This window comes from Ursus americanus, chromosome X (genome assembly GCF_024610735.1).
Source record: "Ursus americanus isolate L20-20 chromosome X, mUrsAme1.1.p, whole genome shotgun sequence".
Taxonomy (NCBI): domain Eukaryota; kingdom Metazoa; phylum Chordata; class Mammalia; order Carnivora; family Ursidae; genus Ursus; species Ursus americanus.
In genome coordinates, this window is record NC_142164.1 from 115549350 (window position 1) to 115572232 (window position 22883).

The window sequence follows — 22883 nt, forward strand, 5'->3', positions numbered from 1 at the left end:
TTCCTCTTTCCATTAGAAATGACTTCCCTTCCCTGAGATGGATCACCTCTGTCCTCCCCAGCGCTCAATTTTCCATCCCCTTCTGCAGATTATTTTTTAGCTTCTGACCACAGTGTGATTTTTGCCAAATACATTCGTTGAAAATTACTTAAAAGAAAGTAGCACTTTTCAGAAACTTTATGAAAAAGACTTGATAGACACAAGCGCCCGTGACAGGTTAATAGATTTTTTTTCTCATTCTGCATGCCCAGCCCAAACGGAAGGGTGTGGAATATTTGTTTTATAAAGTGTGTAATTAACAAGAGAAAGGAAGGGAGGAGTTTATTGTTTTTGAATGAATTATGAGCAACACCTTCCATTCTGCTGCTTCTTTTGGAACTGCTTCGAGCAGAGTTACCATTTAACACAAAAAGAAAAGTCTGTAGTGGGAATGCCAAGAACGTGAGGTTGGAGTCAGTCGAGTGTGCTCTGAGGAAGACTGCACGGGAGGAGCAGCGCTGTTCTAACTGCCACAGACGCCGGCAGGACGTCAGGGGGGAGTAAAAGCACAGTTTCATTTTCAAATTGACAGCCTGTGAATCAGTAATCGCAACTCTTCATGCCCCGACAGGAGAAAACTGATATTTATCAAGCACCTGCTACGTGCCTGAGAGTTTACAGATATTTTCATTCGAAGTATGCAAGTGAGGAGACATTCTCACACAGATTCGACACATTTCCCATACCCGCAGCTCTGATTATGATGTCTGTGATCTTTTCCTCTGTGCGAGAGGTTGGCAGACTATGACCCTTGGGCCAAATCTGACTCGTCACCTGTTTTCCTAAATAAAGTTTTATTGGAACACAGCCACACCCGTTTAATTCCGTCTTGTCAGTGGCCGCTCTCCTACTACAACAGCGGTGTTGGGTAGCCACGACAGAGACCGACAGAGACCGTGTGGTCTGCAAAGCCATAACATTTACTTTCTAGGCCTTTGCAGCAAAGTCTCCCAACTCCTGCTGTACGTCTTGGAAGACTCTCCTCTGTCCCCACCCTCTCCCACCCCTTTGCATCAGGAAGGAGCCTTTAGAGAATGCATTTGGGATCTGAAAATAACTCCAAAAATTCTGGAGTTAGTGTTCACGTTATAGCTTCCAAAGCCGTTGTTTTGGTGAAAGATATAGATGGAAACAAATTTCGATTCATGCTATTAAGTCCAGCGGGTAGTCAGCACAGGCTGACCGGTCCTAGAACTTGTAGTATTGGTCCTATGTAGACATTCCAGATGAAAAGAGTTTCTTAACAATAGTAATAGTTATCATTTATTGAGTAGTTACTATGTGCCAAACATTTCTCAGTGGTTTTTCATGTACTGAATCATTTAGCTCTCACCACAAGCTACGCCCAGGTTTCTCTGCCTTGGCACTAGTGACATTGGGGGCTGGATCATTCTCTGTTGTGGCGGGGGCTGTTCTGAGCATTGCTGGATGTTTGCTGGGTAGCATCTCTGGCCTCCACCCACTAGATACAGGGCGTGACCCCCGCCCCCCCTTGTGACAACCTAGAATTTCTCCACGCATTGCCAGTGCTCCCTGGGAGAGCACCTGATCTACCAGGTAAGAGGAACTCGAGAAATGGAGAGTTTCAGCAAATGCCCAAGAACATACTACTAGGAGGTAAGGACGACCTGGCATTCAGCCCCAGGAAGATTTCCTCAGGACCTCGAGTTCTGAACTGCCACCTCCTCTAGCCCTTGTTCACTCTAAATCATTTCACCTTGTCTGACGATTTTGCTTTATTGAAAAATTCACAACAACGTCAACAATGTCTTCAATGGACGTGTTGTGTGTGCTCCTCCTGGGGGGGAAATGCCTTTGTGTGAAGCTTCAGAGTCTCAGGCATTAGCAGTGGTACTCTCACTGGACAGTTTTATCGTCTCATCACAGTTGTGTTTCACTTATAAGAAGGCTTTTATTGCCAGCTTACCACAGCAGGCTGCCATTTTTAATGGCATCACACTTCCTTATCCAACATTCAGCCTTCATAATCTTAGAAACCTCAAGAAAAGAGGACTTATTGTGAGGTTCCTGGGAGCTATTTTTCGATCCCATAGCAAAAACAGAGCAGAATCCGTGTGGAGAGTTCATCAGCGTGCAGAATTGGCCTCCTCTGGGCCAAAGCATTTTCCCTCACGTCACTCCGCGGTGAAGGCCGGACTCCGTGTAGCTTCAATCCACACCGTCACTACTTTACCTTCTCACCAAAAGCACTTTATGAAGGGATTCTGTTTTTTATTTTTCTGAAAAGCCTGTCTCTTTGGCTTTCAAAAGTTTCAGTCAAAAGTGTTCAACTTTAAGTGAATGTATAAAATATTAAAAAATATGGTCCTGTACTCCAGTTTCTCCCCCAAAGACAGGGACCCTGGGAACTTGGCCACTCCTCTCTCTCATCTACTTGAGCTAGGTCCACAAATATTTGACTCCGGTGTGAGAGAGTTTTAGGGTGAAGATTACATATAAACATATTAGATGAATTACAGTAATACAGTCTGCTCTTACTCAATTCTTTTTGGCTCAGTTTTATATACAAACTCAAGTGCTAGAGTTGCTTTCATTGTTCCTTCTGGCAGCTCTGTCTAACTTCTGCCCCAGGGTCTGGAATGTTCATCACAGCTGCCTTTGGCAATAAAACCCAGAGCACCCTCAGATCCTCATATTTCTCTTCGCACCTGGTCAGCAGTCCAAGGCGGGGCACGGAGCCCACCTGCATACAGGCTTTCCCTGTACCCTCATCTTCCTGGCCAAATTATCAGCTTATCTGCAGCTCCGTTGTGTTTCCGTTGCTCCGGCCCCGGGCAGATTGGAATGAACTCCTCCAATGTTTTTCTTTTGGAGTGAGATGGGATTGTTATAGATGTTATAGCCTATAACAGTATGAAATAATGGTGTTACTAAGACATAATAATAACACTAACGCCTTTAAATTTGGATGCAGACTCAGAATCACGTATTCTTAGTAACAGAGAAAAACGCTGTTGAGTTTAACCAATAACATATCAACATAACATAAAACAAAGAAGAGTTTTAACCTTTCTCAGGGTCACCTTAATCTGAATCACGGTACAGCTTTGCTTTTGCCATGAGGACCAATTCTAGGCAAATTTGTAAAGTAGACATTTGTCTTTTAAACCCCCAATCTCATCAGCAGTGATTTTAAGGATAGCAAGATTTAGAATCTTCGACCAAAGGGGTCGCAGTTTGATAGAACAATTTCAAGAGTGCGCTAATGGTGGGCCCGTGTGGTAGGGGCAGTCTCCTGGGCTGCGCAGGCCGGGGGGCGGGGGGCACCATTCTCATGGAATTCAATGTGAATGGTGGCCTCTGGGATTGGGTAACACCAGCATCCCTCCTTCCTCCACACCCTGAAATAAAATTTCCTTTTTCCGACACATCAGCCTTATCCTCTCTGAAACTTACTCCACTGTTTGCATCTGTGTATGAATAGCAGGTAATCTCTCAAGTCAGCATATCCTTCTCATGAGAGGAATTAAAAGGTTCTGTTCTCAAAATCTAGAGATGGCTAGCGCATTTCAACGAAGCATCTTAAAATGAGAAAATGAGGATTTCTAAAATGCATATTAGTCCAATGGCACCCGTGAGAAGTGGCTGGGTAACTTTTCCCCATTGACGTCGCCTTCTAAGAGTTTCATAGAATATTTCTAAAGATGTTAAGGCCACATGTGTCTGAAATCTAATGATGTTTATACTTCGCACTAAACATCTCATTTTGCAGTTGAATACAAGTCAAATTAAAAGAGCAAGTTTTTAGAGATACTTAGAAACTGTTTACAGACTGCTAAAGAACATTTTGCAGACACGTAGTCCAATTTTTAGTGTGTATGTAATTAAATCCTTTGAATATTTATACATATATGACAAGAACAAAATAAGAAATTGTCCGCTTCCCCCCACCCCTCCTGTGAAATGCCGTGACACTATTATACCATAAAACTTAACACGGGGAACTTTTTACTGGGCGTTGCTAACCAAGTGCTCTAGAGAAAACAGCTAACCCGTTTATGTTATCATTAACAACGCTGGGGAATGAGGACGTGTGACCGCACTTCTAGCAAAGGCAGATAGACCGTGAGCCCAGCGGTGACTCCCACGGGACCGCCCCGACTGTTGGTATCTGACGTCAGCGCTGAATGAGATCTCAGCGCTAGGAGGACAAGACAGGAGTGTTGGCCTTCTACGCTCACTTCGTTGTTTGACTTTCTCATTTCTCTTTCATTAGGCTGAGGATGAGATGGTCATAGTCTGTCAATGAGAAGAAGCGAAACTACTGTAGGACTAGGGCAGAGTGGGGCCCCAGCTCTACAAGCCAGGCTGTTCTTCTGTGTCCTATGTAACTTCCCTTCTCATTCTACCTTTCCTGCTCCCCAAATACTTGGGACCATTATGGACACACTAGATAATAGGTAAATACATCGATTCTCGTCATTTGCGGTAGTTACGTTCTATAAAGTTGCCGGCAACACTGAATTGGCCAAAATGGAACCATTGCTCTTCGGGGAAATAGCCACACATACACACACATACACCCTTCACCCAGATTATATAATCTTAAATCTCGAAAGCCAGTCCTCCTGGTAGATTCTATTGTCTTTGTTTTATGAAAGAGGAAAGGAGGTTCCCGAGTGCTAAGTGACTTGCCTGAGGCTGACGCACTCACAGGAGCCAGAATTGGGACTCGAAACCCGTCCAGCTGGCCCGAGAGCCAGAGCTTCTTGGACCACACTGCACTGTCCCTATTGTCTCCATCCTTGGATTATAGAAGAGCTGAAGCAAGAAGGCTGAGCGTGTCCTGCTTCAGACCTCAGCTAGTAGGGTGACTCATGTGTTTTTTGTGCTCTGGGCATGTCTGAAACAAACACAAAAAGGCCACAAGTATTGATTTGGGGTTACAAATTAATTTTTAAGTTGGAGTGAGTATGCACATCGCGAATATGGAATCTGTAAATAATGAAGCTAGACTGTAGAATTTGTGTGGGGGTCCCCATTAAAAGTGGAGTTGGGAGTGCCAGCAAATACCTTGTCCATGTCTTTTAGCTGGTTCCTATTCATTCCTCCAGAGACTTGTCAGAGAATTCTTGTCTGTCCCATGAAATGGACCCAACGCTCAGCCATGTTCAGTCACATTACCCTGTTTAATTTCCTCTAGGCACTTGTCATGATCCAAAATTTTTGTTTCTTGACTTGTTCAGCCTGTTCCCCTATGCTTATATGTAAACTCTGTGATAGTGGGAACTTTGTCTGTCTTGGACGCCCTGCCTGCCCAGCACTTGGAATGCTGTCTGAGACACACTGGGAACCCAGTTGCTATTATTCGAATGAATAAATGAATAGATCGATGAATGAATCAATAGTTGTATGTAGGTCTTTCACAGTGACGGCTGCAAGCAGTTCCTAAGAGTAGACCTGAGCGCGTATGACATTGGCTGTGTCACTTACAGTCAGATAAGGCATCAGGGCCTAAAAAATAGGATCATTCACCTGAAAGAAGAAAGAAATTCTGCCAGAATTGAGATTGGGTCTAGCTTGAGAAGAATTACTTTAGAGTATTTTGCAAAGAGATGAAGTCAGTACCAAGGACTAGAAACAATGATGGGGGGGGGGGATGATGCGTTTCAGGATGAGAAGGAAGTTTTAACTCCAGATGTAGAGAGGTTGCGTGCCGAGCACATGGGTGAGGCCAGAACGCAGATGAGGTCAAGTAACTGAGTTTCTTGTCATGAGGGGCCGAGGTGACATTTACATGTGAGTATAATTGAGATGAGAAAAAAAGCTAGCAGTGAGAAGCCTGCAATGGGAAGAGACCTAATTTTAAGCTCTATTTTGTCCTGCAACGTCAAGAGTACTGAAGGATAAGTGCCCTTTTTCCAGTGCGGTCCAGAGGTGGGATCCAGTAGTCGCCTACCACTGGCCATCATTCCTAATTATGCCCACCCCACTGTTGCCTTTAGGTTAGGGACGAAGAAGGTGGAAGTAGAGGTCTATGAAAGAAGGTTTGGGGGCTGTTTCTTTCATCCTTAGATTGGCTCTACTCAAAGCACTTCCATTAGCCTTAGTGATTCTGAATCAAAAGATCTGAATCTGAAGTTGAAAGCTGAAATCATGACCAGGAGCTGCCCGCTTCCAGAGCAAACCTGGGAACTAGAAACACCTGAACACACTGCAAGCAGCCGATAAGCCCTTCACTCATTTGGTTGAATAGCCCATAGAAGAAGTGAAGTCCAGTCAAACCATTAGCTTCTTTTAAGTGACATATAAAACAGCAAAACTGTGGAAAACTTCTTTGTAGTGGAAGAATTTTAGAAATATAGGATAGCATTCAACTTATTTTATTGTACCTTTTGGAATTTAAGAATGCTAGAGTTACCAAAAATTTGGAAGCTTCATCAAAGTGTAAGAAGAGATTCAACTTTCCTGATTTCAAAGGAAAGTCAATTCTGTGTTTTTTGAAAGATCTAAGGAAAATACTTGGCCGAAAATGAACAGATCATGTTTCCAAATTTCTGGGAATTTATATTTTGGGACCATGGTGGTTGTGGTATCAGCTTTCTCAAAACATATTTGGCTCAACAAAGTAGATTTCGGTCTACTTTTTTTGTAAAACAAATCTATCCATCATAAATCTCAAATGGCCAGGATTGGGATTAAATGGAACCCCATGTTATGATGGCAACTGGGACACTCTTCCTACCATAGAGTAACCCAAATCCCAGTGATCCTCGGAGTGAAATGGATCCCAAACTAAATCGTAGTCTATTAACAAAACTACTTCTCAATACAGACAATACCACCTCAGATTTGTCTATGACGTCATAGTGTTACTAATTCCTCATATACTATTTCACGTATTTACCCACAATAACCCACATGGCTGAGACAGCAGATATTATTCACCTCATTTTACAAAATAGGAGAACTTAGAAATGGATATTTTCCCAACCTCATCCTCCTGCAAGTGAGTAGAGCTGGTACTCCACACCACATTTCCTGGCACCTACTCTAGAACTCCTGGTGGGGTTGGGTCAGGTTTACTCAAAGCCAGAATATCATTCAGCACAGAATATGTTAGCAACAACATTGAAACCTGAGGACTTCGTGATACGTTCAATTGATTTTCGATGCAAGTGCTAAGACACTTCAATGAAGGAAAGAGTTGTGTCTTCCATAAATGGTGCTTAGGCAACCGGCTATCCATAAGTAAAAAGACACAGCTGGACCCTACTTTGCACCACACGCACAAAACTTAACTCAAAATGGCTCAAAGACCCAAAGGTAAGAGATAAAACTTCTAGAGGAACGCAGACGTGTGAATCTCCATGACCTTGGATTAGGTTGCTTAGCTATGACACCAAAAGCACAAACAACAATAGAAAAATAGGTAAATTGGACTCTATCAAAATTAAAAACTTTCGTGCTAATAAGGGCATCATCAAGAGGTGCCTGGCTGGCTCAGTTGGAAGAGCATGCAACTCTCGATCTTGGGGTTGTGAGTTCGAGCCCCATGTGGGGTGTAGAGATTACTTAAATAAATAAAAACTTAAAAAAAAAAAAAAAAACAACGGCGTCACCAAGAAAATGAAAAGACTTGGGAGAGTTGCCTTATTTCATACAACAGCCAAAGATCCCTGCCCTCATGGATCTTACGTCCTATTAGATTTACCTTGATTGTATGCTCAAGTACAATTTCGCTCTTAGGGCTCATTCTAGAAGATACTTTTCAAGTGTCAGGTGCCACTTTCCAGAAGTTTCACTTTCTCCATCGTAATGTGCCCCTGGTTTCTATATGATTCCATCCTTCTCACAGCTCGGTTGTGGTCAGTTATTAAACTTAGTTCCCTTTGAACTCAAAGGGAAAGACAAGAAATTTCTTGTGAGTAGTGGCCTTTCAAGTAAATATGTCCACAGATAGCTAAGTTTATTTGGGAATCCTCAAGGGGAACTAGAAATGACAACATGAAAGTAAAGGTAAGAGAAATTGAGCCCGGTGATGAACTTCCTTGAAATATTAGCCTGAGTTCCACATTCTGTACTTGCCCATCAATGCATCTTATAAATTTTTTTGTTCATTAAACACTTAGCAAACACGTCTGTGTGCTAACCTGACATAGGACCTGATCTTGCGGTTTGCTGCAGATGGCCAGTGACCATCATCTTCTCAATAAGATGTCTTGAGTAGTCTCTCTGCTGTGTGTTATCAAGATCAGGAATAAAACTCAAGGAATCTTGGCCGCTGGAAACAGGACATGATTTCTCTGAGCAGCCATCAGTGGATTTTTATCCTGAACTTCTGACCCTACTTCCAGTCTATGTCATTCAGAGAGAATGGAATTACTGCAGTTAAATGAAGTATCTCAAATCAAAAGGGCTTAATGACTGGGCCATGTCTCCTCCCTGAGATATGCTAGAGTAATCAATGATGCTATTGTCATTCTCTGTAACACTGCAACTTCTGTGCTGTGTTAAAATCATAAAACTCATGCATGCTCTCTCCATTTCCCACAGCTGTGATTTTTGGGTCTCTGTTTGCGAATAAGCATTTGGGAATTGTCATGAGGTGGAGGAAATAACATGTGCAGAGTATTTCCCAAGCCCAGTTGCCAAGAATGAGCTAATTGTCACCCTCCCTTGCATATAATGAGTCTTAAAAACTTCAAATACAAGCCATTCTAGAATCATCTACCTTTCCTGGAGAATGGCATGTGTTCATTTTAGAACCTCGGTCTTTCGGAAGTATACCAGAAGTAAAATTTTAAATTATGTCCTAAGATTAATAAAATGGTCAACCATTCTTTTTCTTTTTTGATGTTTTCATAGTGATGAAATACAAAGTCAATGTCTGTATTTAAAAGAAAAGTTAAGTAAATGTGATAAAATCTTGCTACCTTGCTTTTGGAAAATTTGTTCAATGGACATCGATAGTAATCTTGTCTCCATAAAGGAATAATATTATTTTTTTAACTTACTTTTTTTTAATAGGCCAAAATTACACTTTCTTTCAAGATATAAAAGCAGGAGTCACAAATATATTTCAAGTGTCAATTTCCAACTAATTGGTAATAGCTACATATATGTTGGGAAGATTCTTCCTTAAGGAAGGGCAAGTTATGGCTTAGTAGAAAAGACTGCTGCCAATGATAATAGTGTTCTCCAAGGGTGCAAGATAGGGAGCGGACATGTAAGTCCTATATTTTCCATCTCTGTATAACTGGAAGAAGAGTTAACATTTAAAATATCTTTTTTAGTGATTACCAGAAACATAGTAGTCGACATTAAAGAGCATGTAACTGAAAACAAAGGCCGTATAAACGCTTACTCTTCTATCTATCCTGTAGGTCAATGCATCACGTCAAGAAGCCAAATTGATGGAGGAGTGTGATCTTCTCATTGAGATCATTCAGCAGAGACGACAGATTATTGGAACCAAGATCAAAGAAGGGAAGGTATGATTTCTAGGGTAGACGATTTCATATTCCCTACCTGGAGAAAACATCATATTCCCATGCCCTTCAATAGCTTAGGAAATATCGAATACCCCCCCCCTTTTCTGTATTTTCCGTAATCTCCTCTTGTCTTTGAGACGGAGCTCAAAGGCCCCTGGTTGGCCATTTTCTTCTCCACCCCTTTCTTTGTATTATCACCATCTCCTATGCACATCTGTAATAAAAGGATTACATTACATTACCTCTCCTCCATTACTGAACTCCAGGGGGCAGCATGGAGCTCTGGTCTATTATAGCCATTGTTTTCATCTTTCTTCTCTATGAGAAGGTGGGTTCCACAGAGCAGGAGTTCATTTCATATTTATCGCTATATCCTGGCAATTAGCACAGTATTAAATAAATGTTTCAGCGAGTCAGACTTTATATAGAAATTGCAAAGTATTTTCCCATGCCCTCGAGCGAATTCAGACAGGTATAATGTCATGGTGGCAAAACTACTATAGTTTCACTATATCATATATCCCTTTGGGGATATATTAATAGTAATTCTTTTCTAATGTTTGTATCTTTAAAATTCCTATGGTTATTATTGAACTACTTGGGATCCATTTTATTTTACTCATTTCTTTGCCACCCTCAAAAGGTAATTTTGTAAATATTTTAAAAATAGAAACATTCATTCAAGATCCAATAAATTCATGAAGTTCTTTATTACTACTCATAACCGTGCTTTAATGAAATATGTATAATTAAATTAGCAACCATTAAGTGGTACACAGAGGTTCCAATAGCTAATATATGTGCTCTTCTCTGTTTTCTACCACATTTAAAAGGTACTTTCAATACTGCATAATATTTTAGATTACTTTGTCTGTGTAAGTTGAAAAATATCTATGCATGTAAATTGTGATGGTGATCAGAAAAGTAAAGTCAAATCCAATAGCCCTGGAAGCTGTTTACAGTGAACTAACAAATTAGTATGAAGTCACTCGCTGGCCAAGAACGGGCTCAAATGTGTCGAGAAGTGACTTTTCCCGACCACCAAATTGTACGATTTCGAAGAGCACTGAGTGTCAGCCTGGAATCCTCACGGCACGTTTTTCCTCTCCCGTTATCATGCACCACGTGCGTACATCTCTTAATACCTGACATCTTCCAGGTCCTCAGATACACGATTGCCCGAAATACAGCTACAATTCATTCATATGCGTGTAGGAGGGGATTTGTTGCCTTTCCGTGGTGAAGGCATCCGCTCTCGACACTCATATTCGTTCGTTTCGTATCACTGCTGTAACAAGGTACCGCAGACTGGGTGGCTCAAAACAACACGGATTTAGTTCCTGACCTTCCGGAGGTCGGGAGTCCAAAGTCAGTCTCACTGGGCTTAAAGTCAAGGTTTCGGCAGTGCTGTTTCTTTCCGGAGGCTCTAGGGCAGAATCCACTTGTTGCCTTTTCTGGCTTTTAGAGGCCACCGGCGTTCCTTGGCTCCTGGTTTCTTTATCACATCACTCTGACCTTTGCTACCCTCATCATATCTCTTTCTCTGACACAGTTCTCTCTGGCTCTCTCCTCTAAGGACCCTTCTAACTACACTGGGATCACCCAGATTATCCGGGATAATACCCCCCTCTCTCAAGAGCCTTACCTTCATCACCTCTGCAACATCCCTTCTTATCATGTAAAGCGCCATAGTTTAAAAACTCCTGGGATTAGGATGGGAGCATCTTTGGGGGCCCGTATTCAGCTTGGCCAGCATGCCTTTCCCATGCTTAACTTCCCAGCATGAGGGTCTCTCTCATGAGCTCGATCAAAGTAGCGAAGGGGTGTCTGCAGTTCTGGCTGTGGTGATGCGTGGGGGGCGTGCTTTGGTGCACCCGCTCCACCCCGAACGGGTGTCAGTGACAAGAGAACACAGTGAAATAGGAAAGCAGACCCAGCGGGACCCAAAACAAGGTAAAGGTCTCCATGGGCCGGAAATGGTACAAACCTGCAAAGCTGCGATTGTGGCGAAAACACAGGAGTGGGACTTGGTCTGGAAGAGACCAAAGCAGCAACGCCTTCAACTCCAACAGATAAAGAGTTCTCAAAGTCTGGGGATAAAGGGGCTAGAAGTGGTCCAGATGGTATGGGCAACTAAAATCGGACTCGTTGGTTAATGCCACGGGCCATATAAGGCTTCTCAGTTCATTAAAAGGCACTGAAAAAGATTATTGCCAACCTCTGCCTCGGGTCATAGTGTTCAGCGATTTCGGGCCCGGGAGTCTGGAACGAGTCTGTTGTTGGGTTGGAGCCTGGCTCTGCACTATTACCGATGCCTGCGCAAAAGAGAAGCCTCAGAAATTCAGAGGATCCCTGAATGAGGACCCCCCAAGGGTGAGGGAGGTGAGGAAAACTGATGGTAATACCAGTATCCAGAGGGAATGGGAGGGGGCTAAGTCAGGAGGGTGAGGGAGCAAAAGGTTATGAATGAATTCTTCCCTTTACATCTGAAACTCAAGCTGCAGTGCTGAAGCATATAAAGAAATCTTGCATTTCTGAAACTATAGCTCGCAAAATCAACACAGACATCATCTTACCCCAGGTGAAATTCATTGTATGGGAAAATATTAAAAAGATGTTTAAAGCGATAATGAAGGGATAACTTCTGTTTTAAAAGAGCAAAAACTTGTGAAGCCACAAAAGGATATAAAATCAGAAAGAAAGAAATGTGAAAATAACACAATAGCAGTTTGGGAGATAAAATGTAGACACTGAAACTACAAAGGCAGCTCAGCGTCGGGGGGAGTTTGGAAACTGAGTTTCAGCCTCCACGTAGGAGACACTATTCTGCACGTAAGAATATGAAATTCAAGCCATATTTCACGCCATAGACAAAAATTAAATCTAAACGGATATTCCTAATCTGAAAGACAAAAGGATAAAACTTCTAGAAGAAAACATGGGAGGAAATCTTGGTGAACCTTGAGTTGGGCAAAGATTGTTCATATACAATATTGAAAACATCAAAGAAATACTATAAATTAAACAGGTAATTATATTTCATCAAAAGTAAGAACTTTTCTCTAAAAGGCACTGTTAAGAGAATGTAAAGACAAGCCACAGGTTGGAGACAAGTATTTATAAAGTATTTATCTAAATAGAAAAGTATTTGTATGCAGGTGTATAACAAATTCTCAAAACTCATTAGCAAGGAAACAAACAACACCTTTACCAGAATGGGTAAAAGATTGGAATAGGCACTTTACCAAGGAAGGCATATGGATGGCAAATAAGCACATGGAAAGATGTTCACAATCATTAGTTGTTAAGAAAAGTCAGTAAGGCAAATTAGAACCTCAAGGAGATACCCTACTTACCTAGTTAAGATGAAAAAGATGGACCATACCAAGTGTTGTCGAGAACATGGAGGGACTGGAAGGCTCACACGCTGTTTATAAGAATAAAACTGCATTTTGAAAAACTGACAGTTTCTTAAGTAGTTAAACATACACTTACCATATGATCCAGCCATTCTAAGCGTTTGCCAAGAGAAATGAAAGCATATGTCCCTATAGGACACGTACATGGATTTTCATGGGAATGGCAAAAGTAATAGCCCCAGACTGGAAATGACTCAAATGTCCATCAGCAGATAAACAGATAAACAATTTGGGGCACATCCATACTATTCACCAACAAAAAGAACGAGCTACTGATACATGGAACAACGTGGATGAATCTCAGTAAATTATGGTGAGTGAAAGAAGCCAGACGGAAAATAGTACATACTGCATGACTACGTTCATATGGAAGTTTAGAAACAGCACTTTCTAATAATCTGCGGTGACAGAAGACAAATCAGTGGTTGCTTAGGGATGAGTGACAGGGAGTGGGGAAGGGGGGACTGGGATGAGTTACCAAGGGCAGGAGGAAAATGGAGGCATGGTCTATGTGCTCATTATCTTATGGGTTTACATGTATTTGAACACTTGCCAGATTTGCACTTTAAATATATACAGTTTGTTGTATGTTAATTATATTGCAATAAAGCTGTTTGTAAGACAGTTCTATATTTATATAATGGAACAGTCTTCAAAAGTTAAAATTAATGAACCAGGGTGATATGTATTCGTAGGGACAAATCACAAATTTATATAAACAAGCTTTACAATGCTTTGCCTGGAGTGAGACTTGTTATATAAAACTCGATAAACTACCAAAAACTCCCATATGATGTTTAGGCATGCATATGTACATGGGAGTGATCCGCCCTGAGTTCAAAAAGGTGTTTTCCTCTGGAGAAGGACTTGAATGAAGTTAGGGAGGGACACACAGGGCTTCCATGCTATCAATAATATATTTTTTTAAGATTTTATTTATTTATTCAACAGAGATAGAGACAGCCAGGGAGAGAGGGAACACAAGCAGGGGGAGTGGGAGAGGAAGAAGCAGGCTCATAGCGGAGGAGCCTGATGTGGGGCTCGATCCCATAACGCCATGATCACGCCCTGAGCCGAAGGCAGACGCTTAACCGCTGTGCCACCCAGGCGCCCCTGCTATCAATATTTTACTTCCTTTTGAGAAATCTTTTACGCTAATATGATGAAAATATTGAGATTTGGTAAAGCTGGGACTGTGCACAGGGAAGTTGATCACATGACTTTAAAAATCGTCTGTGTGTTTGAAATTTATCATTTTTTAAAAAGTGCACACTTGTTTGGGAACATTAGCTCAGAAGGCAGACTTAAAAAGCAAACGTTACTTGGTTTGAAAGATGAGGCCCGGTTTGGCTTTCTCGTGAGTTACTGGTTTAGCACATCACCAGAGACTAGTGGATCCCAAAGCTCGGAATCCACGGTGACTGAGTCCCTGGCCAGGGCACGTGGTGTCAGAGATTCATTTTGAAGAAGAGAAGAGCGTGAGTACCAACACGCTGGGAAGCTGAGGCGCTGGGCAGGGAGGACAAGTACGGACTTGGTGCCCAGTGTGGGGAGCTGGAGGAGGACCTGGCAGAACCGTGGGGATCACGGCGGTGAATTTCATACACCTTATGACTTCGGCCGCCACACGTCTCTGGTGTGGATCACGAGGCCGTTAGACCTGGTGGCAGCAGACTCACCGCAGATCCTCCAGCTGGGGGCTTGCCATGTAGGCAGGGTTGGGACCCATTGGTCCATACTGGTGTTGCTTGCTCGCGGACCGTTGTGCTGGCTTTGAAAGAAATAGCTCGGCAGCCTTTCTCCTTGGAGGGACTGGAGAGTCTCAAGCCATGAGACTCCCTGGGAAAGAATTGTCTTATCTCTTCAGTAGTAGGAGATAAATTTCATGTCAACGCACGAAAAGCTGGCAGCAAACTCCAGACTGAGTAAATGATGTGTTTTATGTTCAGACGCAGATCGATGGTAGAAGGCTGTAGCCACAGAGAAAAAGGGTCCCTTCTCTTCACTGCTTTTATGCACTCTAAATCTCCAAAATTTAAGATAATTAACTGGACTACGCGTTCAGGCTTTTCTAGAGCCTTGTAGAAAAACGCCACATCAGGCCTCATTGGCAATGCAGAGACTTGTGATGACAGGATCAGTTGTTAGGACATAACAATTTGGGAGTGGGAATCCTACAATAGCTGTAAAAGCACATATATTAAAAGCATTTAAAATGCATTTAAAGAAAAATGAAGGGCTACTTTTTAAAGTACGTGTGAGGTAAAATAAGCAACAAATAAATTGGTATATATGGGCCTATGTCCACACTGAAAGGAGATTCAACCAGCAGGCTATTTCCATGATGAGTATGGAGTGAATTCCTGAAATTACAATGTGCAGTCAACACTTCCCAAAGGAAAAAAAGAATAGGGCCGACTTGGAAAAATGTCTCCCGCAGCAATAACACATACATATAAAGAATCTTCTTATGTGCCAGTATCCTGTGTTTCTTTTCAAAAATCAAATTTTATTCGTCTTGTCAGATTTTTAAAATAGTATATAAAAAAGTGTTTTCTTTTTTTTTACAAAGATTTTATTTATTTATTTGACAGAGACAGAGACAGCCAGCAAGAGAGGGAACACAAGCAGGGGAGTGGGAGAGGAAGAAGCAGGCTCATAGCAGAGGAGCCTGATGTGGGGCTCGATCCCAGAACGCCGGGATCACGCCCTGAGCCGAAGGCAGACGCTTAACGGCTGTGCCACCCAGGCACCCCAAAAAAGTGTTTTCTAAGGACAAAATTAGTATTTTGCTAAATGCTCGGTGTCTGATTTAAGTGCTGTAGCAAGTAGGATAGTGTTTCCCAGAGCGTGGTTCAGATCAGGGCTGTTTGATCAGAATCACTTAAGTTGGCAAGCTTTTTCTACAAAGGGCCAGATAATAAATATTTTAGGCTTTGCCGTACAGTTTCTGTTGCAACAGCTCAGCTCTGCCCAGTGTTGTAGTGTGAAAGCAGCCGTAGATGATTCCTAAATGAATGAATGTGGCAGTGTGCCAATAAAACTTTATTTATACAGATAGGTGTGTGCTGAATATGGCTTACAGACCATAGTTGGTGAATACCTGACTTAGAGTAGTGTTTTTCTTTTTTCTTTTTTTTTTAACTACAACCCACAGTAAAAACTAGGGAGGACGGGGTGCCTGGGTGGCACAGCGGTTAAGCGCCTGCCTTCGGCTCAGGGCGTGATCCCGGCGTTGTGGGATCGAGCCCCACATCAGGCTCCTCTGCTGGGAGCCTGCTCTTCCTCTCCCACTCCCCCTGCTGTGTTCCCTCTCTCGCCGGCTGTCTCTATCTCTGTCAAATAAATAAATAAAATCTTAAAAAAAAAAAAAAAACTAGAGAGGACATGAAATCCAGCATGCGTGCGTGCCTGCACACGCATGAAAAGTTTTTGCAAAACCTAATCTGCCCTTTGTACCAAGAATGCACTCTGCTACTTTCTTTTTTGTTTCTCCTTGCCTCTTCTCGGCTGTTTAGTTTTTATTTATTTATTTTTTATTTAAAAAAATTATTTATTTTTATTGTGTTATGTTATGCTAGTCCTGACCGAACTACTGATCCATCACGTGCAGCTCATTGCCTGTTGAAATGCTGATTTGTGCTGCTCTGCTAATGACAACTTTTGACGGAGGATTTTGGAGAGTAGGCCCAAACATCTACAGTTTCTCTTTTCAAAAGAGCCCCAGCTGATTCTTGTGCACACCATTTTGAAAAGCTCCGATCTGGTGTATCAGATGAAACTGTACACTTGAACTAAAATTAAAATTATGCCAACAATTGTTTTCTGTAAAGCGTTCCTAGGTTTTCAAGGGAGGCTCTCATTTGGGCTCGCTTCAACTCTTGTTTTTATCTTTTCCTCTTAATGCCACTTTTCATTTCCAATATCATGATAGAAGAAAAGAAAGAAGAAAATAGAGTTCAGGCACTGTTGCATCTGGAGTCTGTGGGATCACTGGTAGGCATACCAAAAGGATAAGTGTCTCTTTTGTTAGAATCGTATTAAGCATCTTTAATTCCGTTGTATGCTTAACTATTTCATTCACTTGGTTTGTTACGGACTCTAAGTTATCTTCCTTCCTCTGATGGTTGTGTTCTAATACCTTGAATTGGACTCGGTGCCTTTCTCAGCTTTACTTCTGGATGTAACCATGTTAGACACTAAATTCAATTCGGTGTAAAAGAAATGTTATTTCATTCGACTAATGAACACGTTAGTTAATCTGCTGCCGATGGTCACTGTAATTACAGTGAGTGAAGTCTTTTACCAGGCTTAATATCGTAGGGTGTTAGCTCCAAGGTTTTGACACTTCATTCTCTCCAAGTCCCTACTTTGAGGAATTTTTCTCACTCTTGCCCGGAATCTTGCGGCCGCTGTCTCTCAGTGAAGCATGAGTTTCCTGCAGTACGACATAGCTGGAATCAGACGTTCCTCAGAGGCCTCAAGTTCTGACATCTCCTTCCTTCCTTTTCTTCGATTAAAGTTGCATGGGGATGATAATGATGACTTGGAGAAAGAAGGAATTTCTTGGAGTTAGCAGGAATTCTGGAGGGAGCCGGAGCCAGCCTTGTCTGTAAGACAGATTAACTGGCCTCCTCCCTACCCTTTCACCCAGGGCTGTTTTCCATTCCGGAATGATCCCGAAGCCGGCCAAGACCTGTCCCAGGCTGTGTGGATGGGGCACTGGGCGCACAGCGCTTCCAATTAGCAGTCTAATTTTGACTTGGCTTCTGGCCAGACGGCTTCATCTCACAGCACATTTCAAACACCGGAGCGAATGGTCAAGTGGGTTACCGTGCACTTATCTTGGCCTACCCCCGAGGTTACGGTCAATTACATTTGAGGGTCGTTTTCAAGCAAGACAGAATCAGGAATCGGAATGGAGGTTGGAACCAAACATGCATTTTTATCCCGACTGGGAAACGCTTATCAAAATAGTTCTTAGTTATCAAGTGAGCACAAAGTGCCTGGAAATGACGTTCCCAGTGAGGGGAAATGGCCCAGCTGTGCTTTTTTTGGCTTTCTCTCATCTGCTCAACAGGAAAAATATTAATCAATGGAAAAAACGCTTTCTGTTAATTTAACACATGAGTTTTAGATCGTGTGGGAAATAGTAATACCTCATGTTTTCACATCACAATTTTATTACGTGGATTGCAGAAACCTTTTTAGAAAATGGTTCTTACTTAAGCCACACATTTGCATCTACGGGGATGTCTTAATTTTCTTGATGGCCCAGCTTAAAACCTGAGATAGAGAAAGTCCCAGTGTTCGCTGCCATCTTACAGTAATTGAGGGAATGGTGAGGGAAGAGGTCCGGTGACCCTTGTAACTTGCCATTAGGCAACACCTTTTTTCCCCATCAACAAGGAAGCAATTCACAATAAAGTATTTTCTCATAAAACAAATTAGTGACGCTTCTCCAAGGCGATCAAGAATATCCAAGCCAGGAGTCTCCTAACTGGGATTTCCATATTTCTCCGCCCACTCTTTGGACTTGTATTGAAGGACAACTTCCGTGCAGGACGATGCACACATTAGAAGGGTCCAGCTCGACGCACGTTCCCTAAGCGAGCCCACCCACCTAACCATCTCCTTGCCTCTTTTCAAGGTGATGAGGCTTCGCAAACTCGCTCAGCAGATTGCAAACTGCAAGCAGTGCATCGAGCGGTCGGCGTCCCTCATCTCCCAAGCGGAACACTCTCTGAAGGAGAATGATCATGCGCGGTTCCTGCAGACGGCTAAGAATATCACCGAGAGGTGAGTTGCGGGGGCTGCTGGGAAGTTCTCCGCGGCTGAGCTCCCGTGTCTGGGGAGTGATCAGTTGGCCTTGCCCTTGCCTTGCTTTTGTTTTCATTTTCGAGGCTGAGTACCGGGGAGAATAGAGGCTTTGAGTTGCTTTGTTCCAGCTAAAGATGCGTCCCTTTGACATGTCAAAGCCTTTACAGTAGCGCCCTGGAGTTCAAGGCCTTTGAAACAAGAGTCCACCAGTTAGAAAGAATAAAATCAGCCTTGCTTTTGGGGGGCGGAGGCTGGGGAGAAAGCTTATGGTGGCACAAAAACAGCAATGATTGTGACTCTCAGACCTGATCTTATCGTACACTTGGTAACAAAGAGTCAAAACGAAGGCAAAAACATCAAAGGGAAGGGATTTTTTTCTTCCATCTCAGGGCTCATCTATTAAATAAAGAAAAAAACAGCAAGCGCCCAGGTGTTGTGCTCTGTTAGACCTGTTTTTATTTGGTTGGGAAGCTTCGCCTCGTCAGAAAGGTCAAAGCTGACTCATGTGGAAGAGAAAGGACCCAACAGTCAATCTCATACCTCTTTCTTTTAAAGGATCCTTTATTCTAGGGCAGGGAACATAAAGATAACATTATTCGAGCGGTCAGTTCCGCAGTGAAACCGATGGGAGTCAGTGCTCCTTCTCTCTGCGCCTCGACTGGCGTAAGTTTACGCGCCTTCGAGCTGCAAACGCCTACAGCAGTTGTTAGCGGAGCCAAAGAAAAGCACCTCCCTCCACCTAAACGATACCTCCCGCCCCTGCCAAGTGCCCTTGACTTTTCATTCATTCTCATTTTCTGAGTCCCCTGCCCCTTATGCAAAGCAATGATAGAATCCCATTACCGGACAGCTCGTGCATGCTGGGCCTTAACCTAGAGCAGAAGTCCACAAACTTCAGTGAAGGATCAGAGACGAAATATTTTCAGCCCTGCAGGTGCTAAGGTCTGGTTCACAACTCCTCAGCTCTGCCGGGAGAACTCCATAGTAGCCTATCCTAGCCAATACGGAAACAGACAGACGCGCCTGCCTGTGTTTCTACAGACACTTCCCCAGACAGGTATTTGGCCCTCTGGCTGTATTTTGCCAGGCCCTGGCCCAGGGGGAAAAAATCCTCACCATCTTCTGACTTGCATTTCTTCAAGGAAAGAGAAAGAAAACTAACATTGATCGAGTGCATGCTTCCTCGGCCACTGTGCTCATTGTCAAATAGCGCTTAGAGCTAGGCGTGGATACCTCTGTTTCCACTGTTCTTTCGGTTAGAGTACCGGACACTGGTTTTACAGCTCTGGTCTCGTATCGAACCAGCTTCATTGTATTATTTCTTACATTTGAGAAAAAACTCTTCGACGACTGGTTACGATACTTAATCTCTTCCAAAGCACGTGGCTCACAGCTGGTTATCATCCTGTTTATATCCTTAAAATGATCGCCTCCCTACTCTTAAGAGAAGCCAGTTTCTTTGCTCATGACTCCTAGGTTCCCAGTGTTGAATTGTCTTCGTAGCTCTCATCTGGACTATATCCACTTGCTTTATGTTCCTCCTAAGGTTAAAAACTGCAAATGGCACTGATACTCTGGTGTACCCAGGACACTCTACTAGGCCCTGTTTACACTTACGTCATGGTTTCCAGCTGGGATCCAAGAGTACTTTTCTCCAGCTATAAATCGTAAAATGTCCAGATGAAATGGCTACTATGACGGCATTTCTCAGCAGTCCCTAAAAGTTTGACCAAGCAGAATATGAACAAACTCTCACCTATCGAGGAGAGAGAATGTGGCCCCGTAATAGCTAAGATAGAACATTCTGAAAGAAGACCTACCTTTGAAGTATAGCATAAGTGCATGAATGTCCACATGTGATCTCCCACAGATCCAGCAGTGCATAACCAGTCCCATTCACCTCTACCTGTCACAGGCCCATCTCTTCAAGAACGGAAACATGACTTTGATTTTTCTTTCTACAGATGAAACGTATACTACAGTTGACCCTAGAACAGCATGGGTTTGAACTGCTCAGGTCCACTTATACACGGGTTTTAAAAGAAATAAATACAGTACAGTACTGTAAATGTATTTTCTCAATAATATTTTCTATAATAATATTTCTTAATATGTCTAATAATATTTTCTTCTCTCTAGCTTACTTTATTGTAAGAATGCAGAGCATAATACATAAAACCTACAGAAGATGTGTTTATCACCTCTTTATGTTATCAGTAAGGCTTCTGGTTACCGGTAGGCTCTTAGTAGTTGAATTTGGGGGAGTCAAAAGTTATACACGGATTTTCCACTGGCTGGGGGTCAGCGCTCCTAATCCTCACATTGTTCAAGGGCCAGCTGTATGTTATATTCTCAAGCCTCACTAAATATATGGTTCTTAGCATAATTGTATGTGCACTTTTATAAAATCATTTTAAATAAATGAAACTATTCACTAAATCCACGTATAAGAAAATCGGTCTCCTGCTTCTGAGAAGGCTAAAGTCCATCGAGTTTGAAGACACAGTGCCTATAAACATTTGCCAATGTTTGTCCCTCTGCTTCTGCGGCCTTTGTCCCTCTGCTTCTGCGGCCCCTCTCTTCCCGTCTCTGTTGTCCATCCTCTTGCTCAATTCCTAAGCCTTTCTGTCTTTCCAGGACTGGAATGTAGTGAAAGGGCAGGGAGCTTGGACCAGGACCTGGGAAACTTGGGCTGGGATCCCAGCACTGCCACTTTTCAACTGTGATCCTTGGGGTTTATCCGTGAGCTGTTTTCTGCATAGAGTATTGGGCTCATAGGGGCGCCCGGGTGGCTCAGTCAGTTAAGCATCTGATTTGGTTCACGTCACGATCTCAGGGTCCTGGGATCAAGCCCCACATCGGACTCCATGCTCAGTGGGGAGTCTGCTTCTCCCTCTCCCTCTGCCCCTCCCCCAGCTCATGCACTCGCAATCCTTCCCTCTTTCTCTCTCTCTCTCTCTCTCAAATAAATAAAATCTTAAAAAAAATAAAATAAAATTGGGCTCATAACAGCTGCCTGTGTCAGTAGTTGTAATAATATTCCTGGTGACTCCTCAGGACAGGCCTTTAGCATCATAGATACTCCGTAATGTCTGTTTGATTTAAGTTCTCATAGTTTAGTATGTCAGTACGGCCTCGCCTTGTATGTCTGTTCTGGGGCTGGTCTGTGCCTGTCTCTGTTCTTCAGTCCTTTACTTAGTAAACATTCTTCTCCAGGACGTGACTTCATAAGTCTCTGCCTCCTATTGTGTCTGCCTTGGGCTTTCTAAACCATCTTTATTCAAGGGGGGAAAGCCTGGAACAAACTTTGAATCTTGCAAAAGCCTTCCTAAAGGGAGACTTGGATGAGATTTTTCTGCGTCTTTAAATCACTTTAAGTGGATATGTTCATCTACAGGCTGAATCAAACTGCAAAAAGGTTTTCAATTCAGAAACATAAAAAAAACTTACCACCACCCAAAGAAGAGAGACCCTCAAGCTTTACCTTGTAGGAGATGCGTATGCTTTGGAATCCAGTGTCTTGCTCTATGCTAATTGCTTAGCGGTAATTGTGGTTGGCACTGGGGCTGCTCCTTTAACACTTGTGAGTCTAATTTCGCTCATACGCTCCTAGCAGGCAGAACCCCCCGCCCACCTTGTTTTCACCATTATAGCCGCAGCACGTAGCGAACGGCCTGACCTGAGTGAATGAGTGAACAAATTATAAAACAGGTCGATTATTCCTACCTAATATGGTTTTTCTAGGGACAGAATGAAATAGTATAATAAAACTATTAGTCCAGGAGTGCCTGGGTGGCTCAGTCGTTAAGCGTCTGCCTTCGGCTCAGGGCATGATCCTGGAGTCCTGGGATCGAGCCCCACATCAGGCTCCTCCGCTGGGAGCCTGCTTCTTCTTCTCCCACTCCCCCTGCTTGTGTTCCCTCTCTCGCTGGCTGTCTCTCTCTGTCAAATAAATAAATAAATAAATAAAATCTTAAAAAAAAAAAAAACTATTAGTCCGGTTCCTGTCCCAAGGTGATCAAGCAACAAATGCTAATTCCCTTCCTTCCCACTTACTAAATTGATGCAAATGGATTGTATAGCATACTTTGTTCTCAAGCCACACTAATATATAGGTCTTCCGTATGATTGTGTGGGTATCTTTACAAAA

At 42.8% G+C, this 22883-nt stretch overlaps 1 protein-coding gene across 5 annotated transcripts in view; it reads left to right on the forward strand.

Annotated features, from left to right (window-relative positions):
- MID1 (midline 1) overlaps positions 1-22883 on the forward strand; it is a 573199-nt gene that overhangs the window by 520206 nt on the left and 30110 nt on the right. For all 5 annotated transcript variants that reach the window (XM_087860132.1, XM_087860136.1, XM_087860135.1 and 2 more), the window contains 2 exons: positions 9387-9494; positions 18564-18712. In XM_087860132.1, the coding sequence (XP_087716258.1) occupies positions 9387-9494; positions 18564-18712 (257 nt within the window). The remainder of the gene's footprint in view (positions 1-9386; positions 9495-18563; positions 18713-22883) is intronic.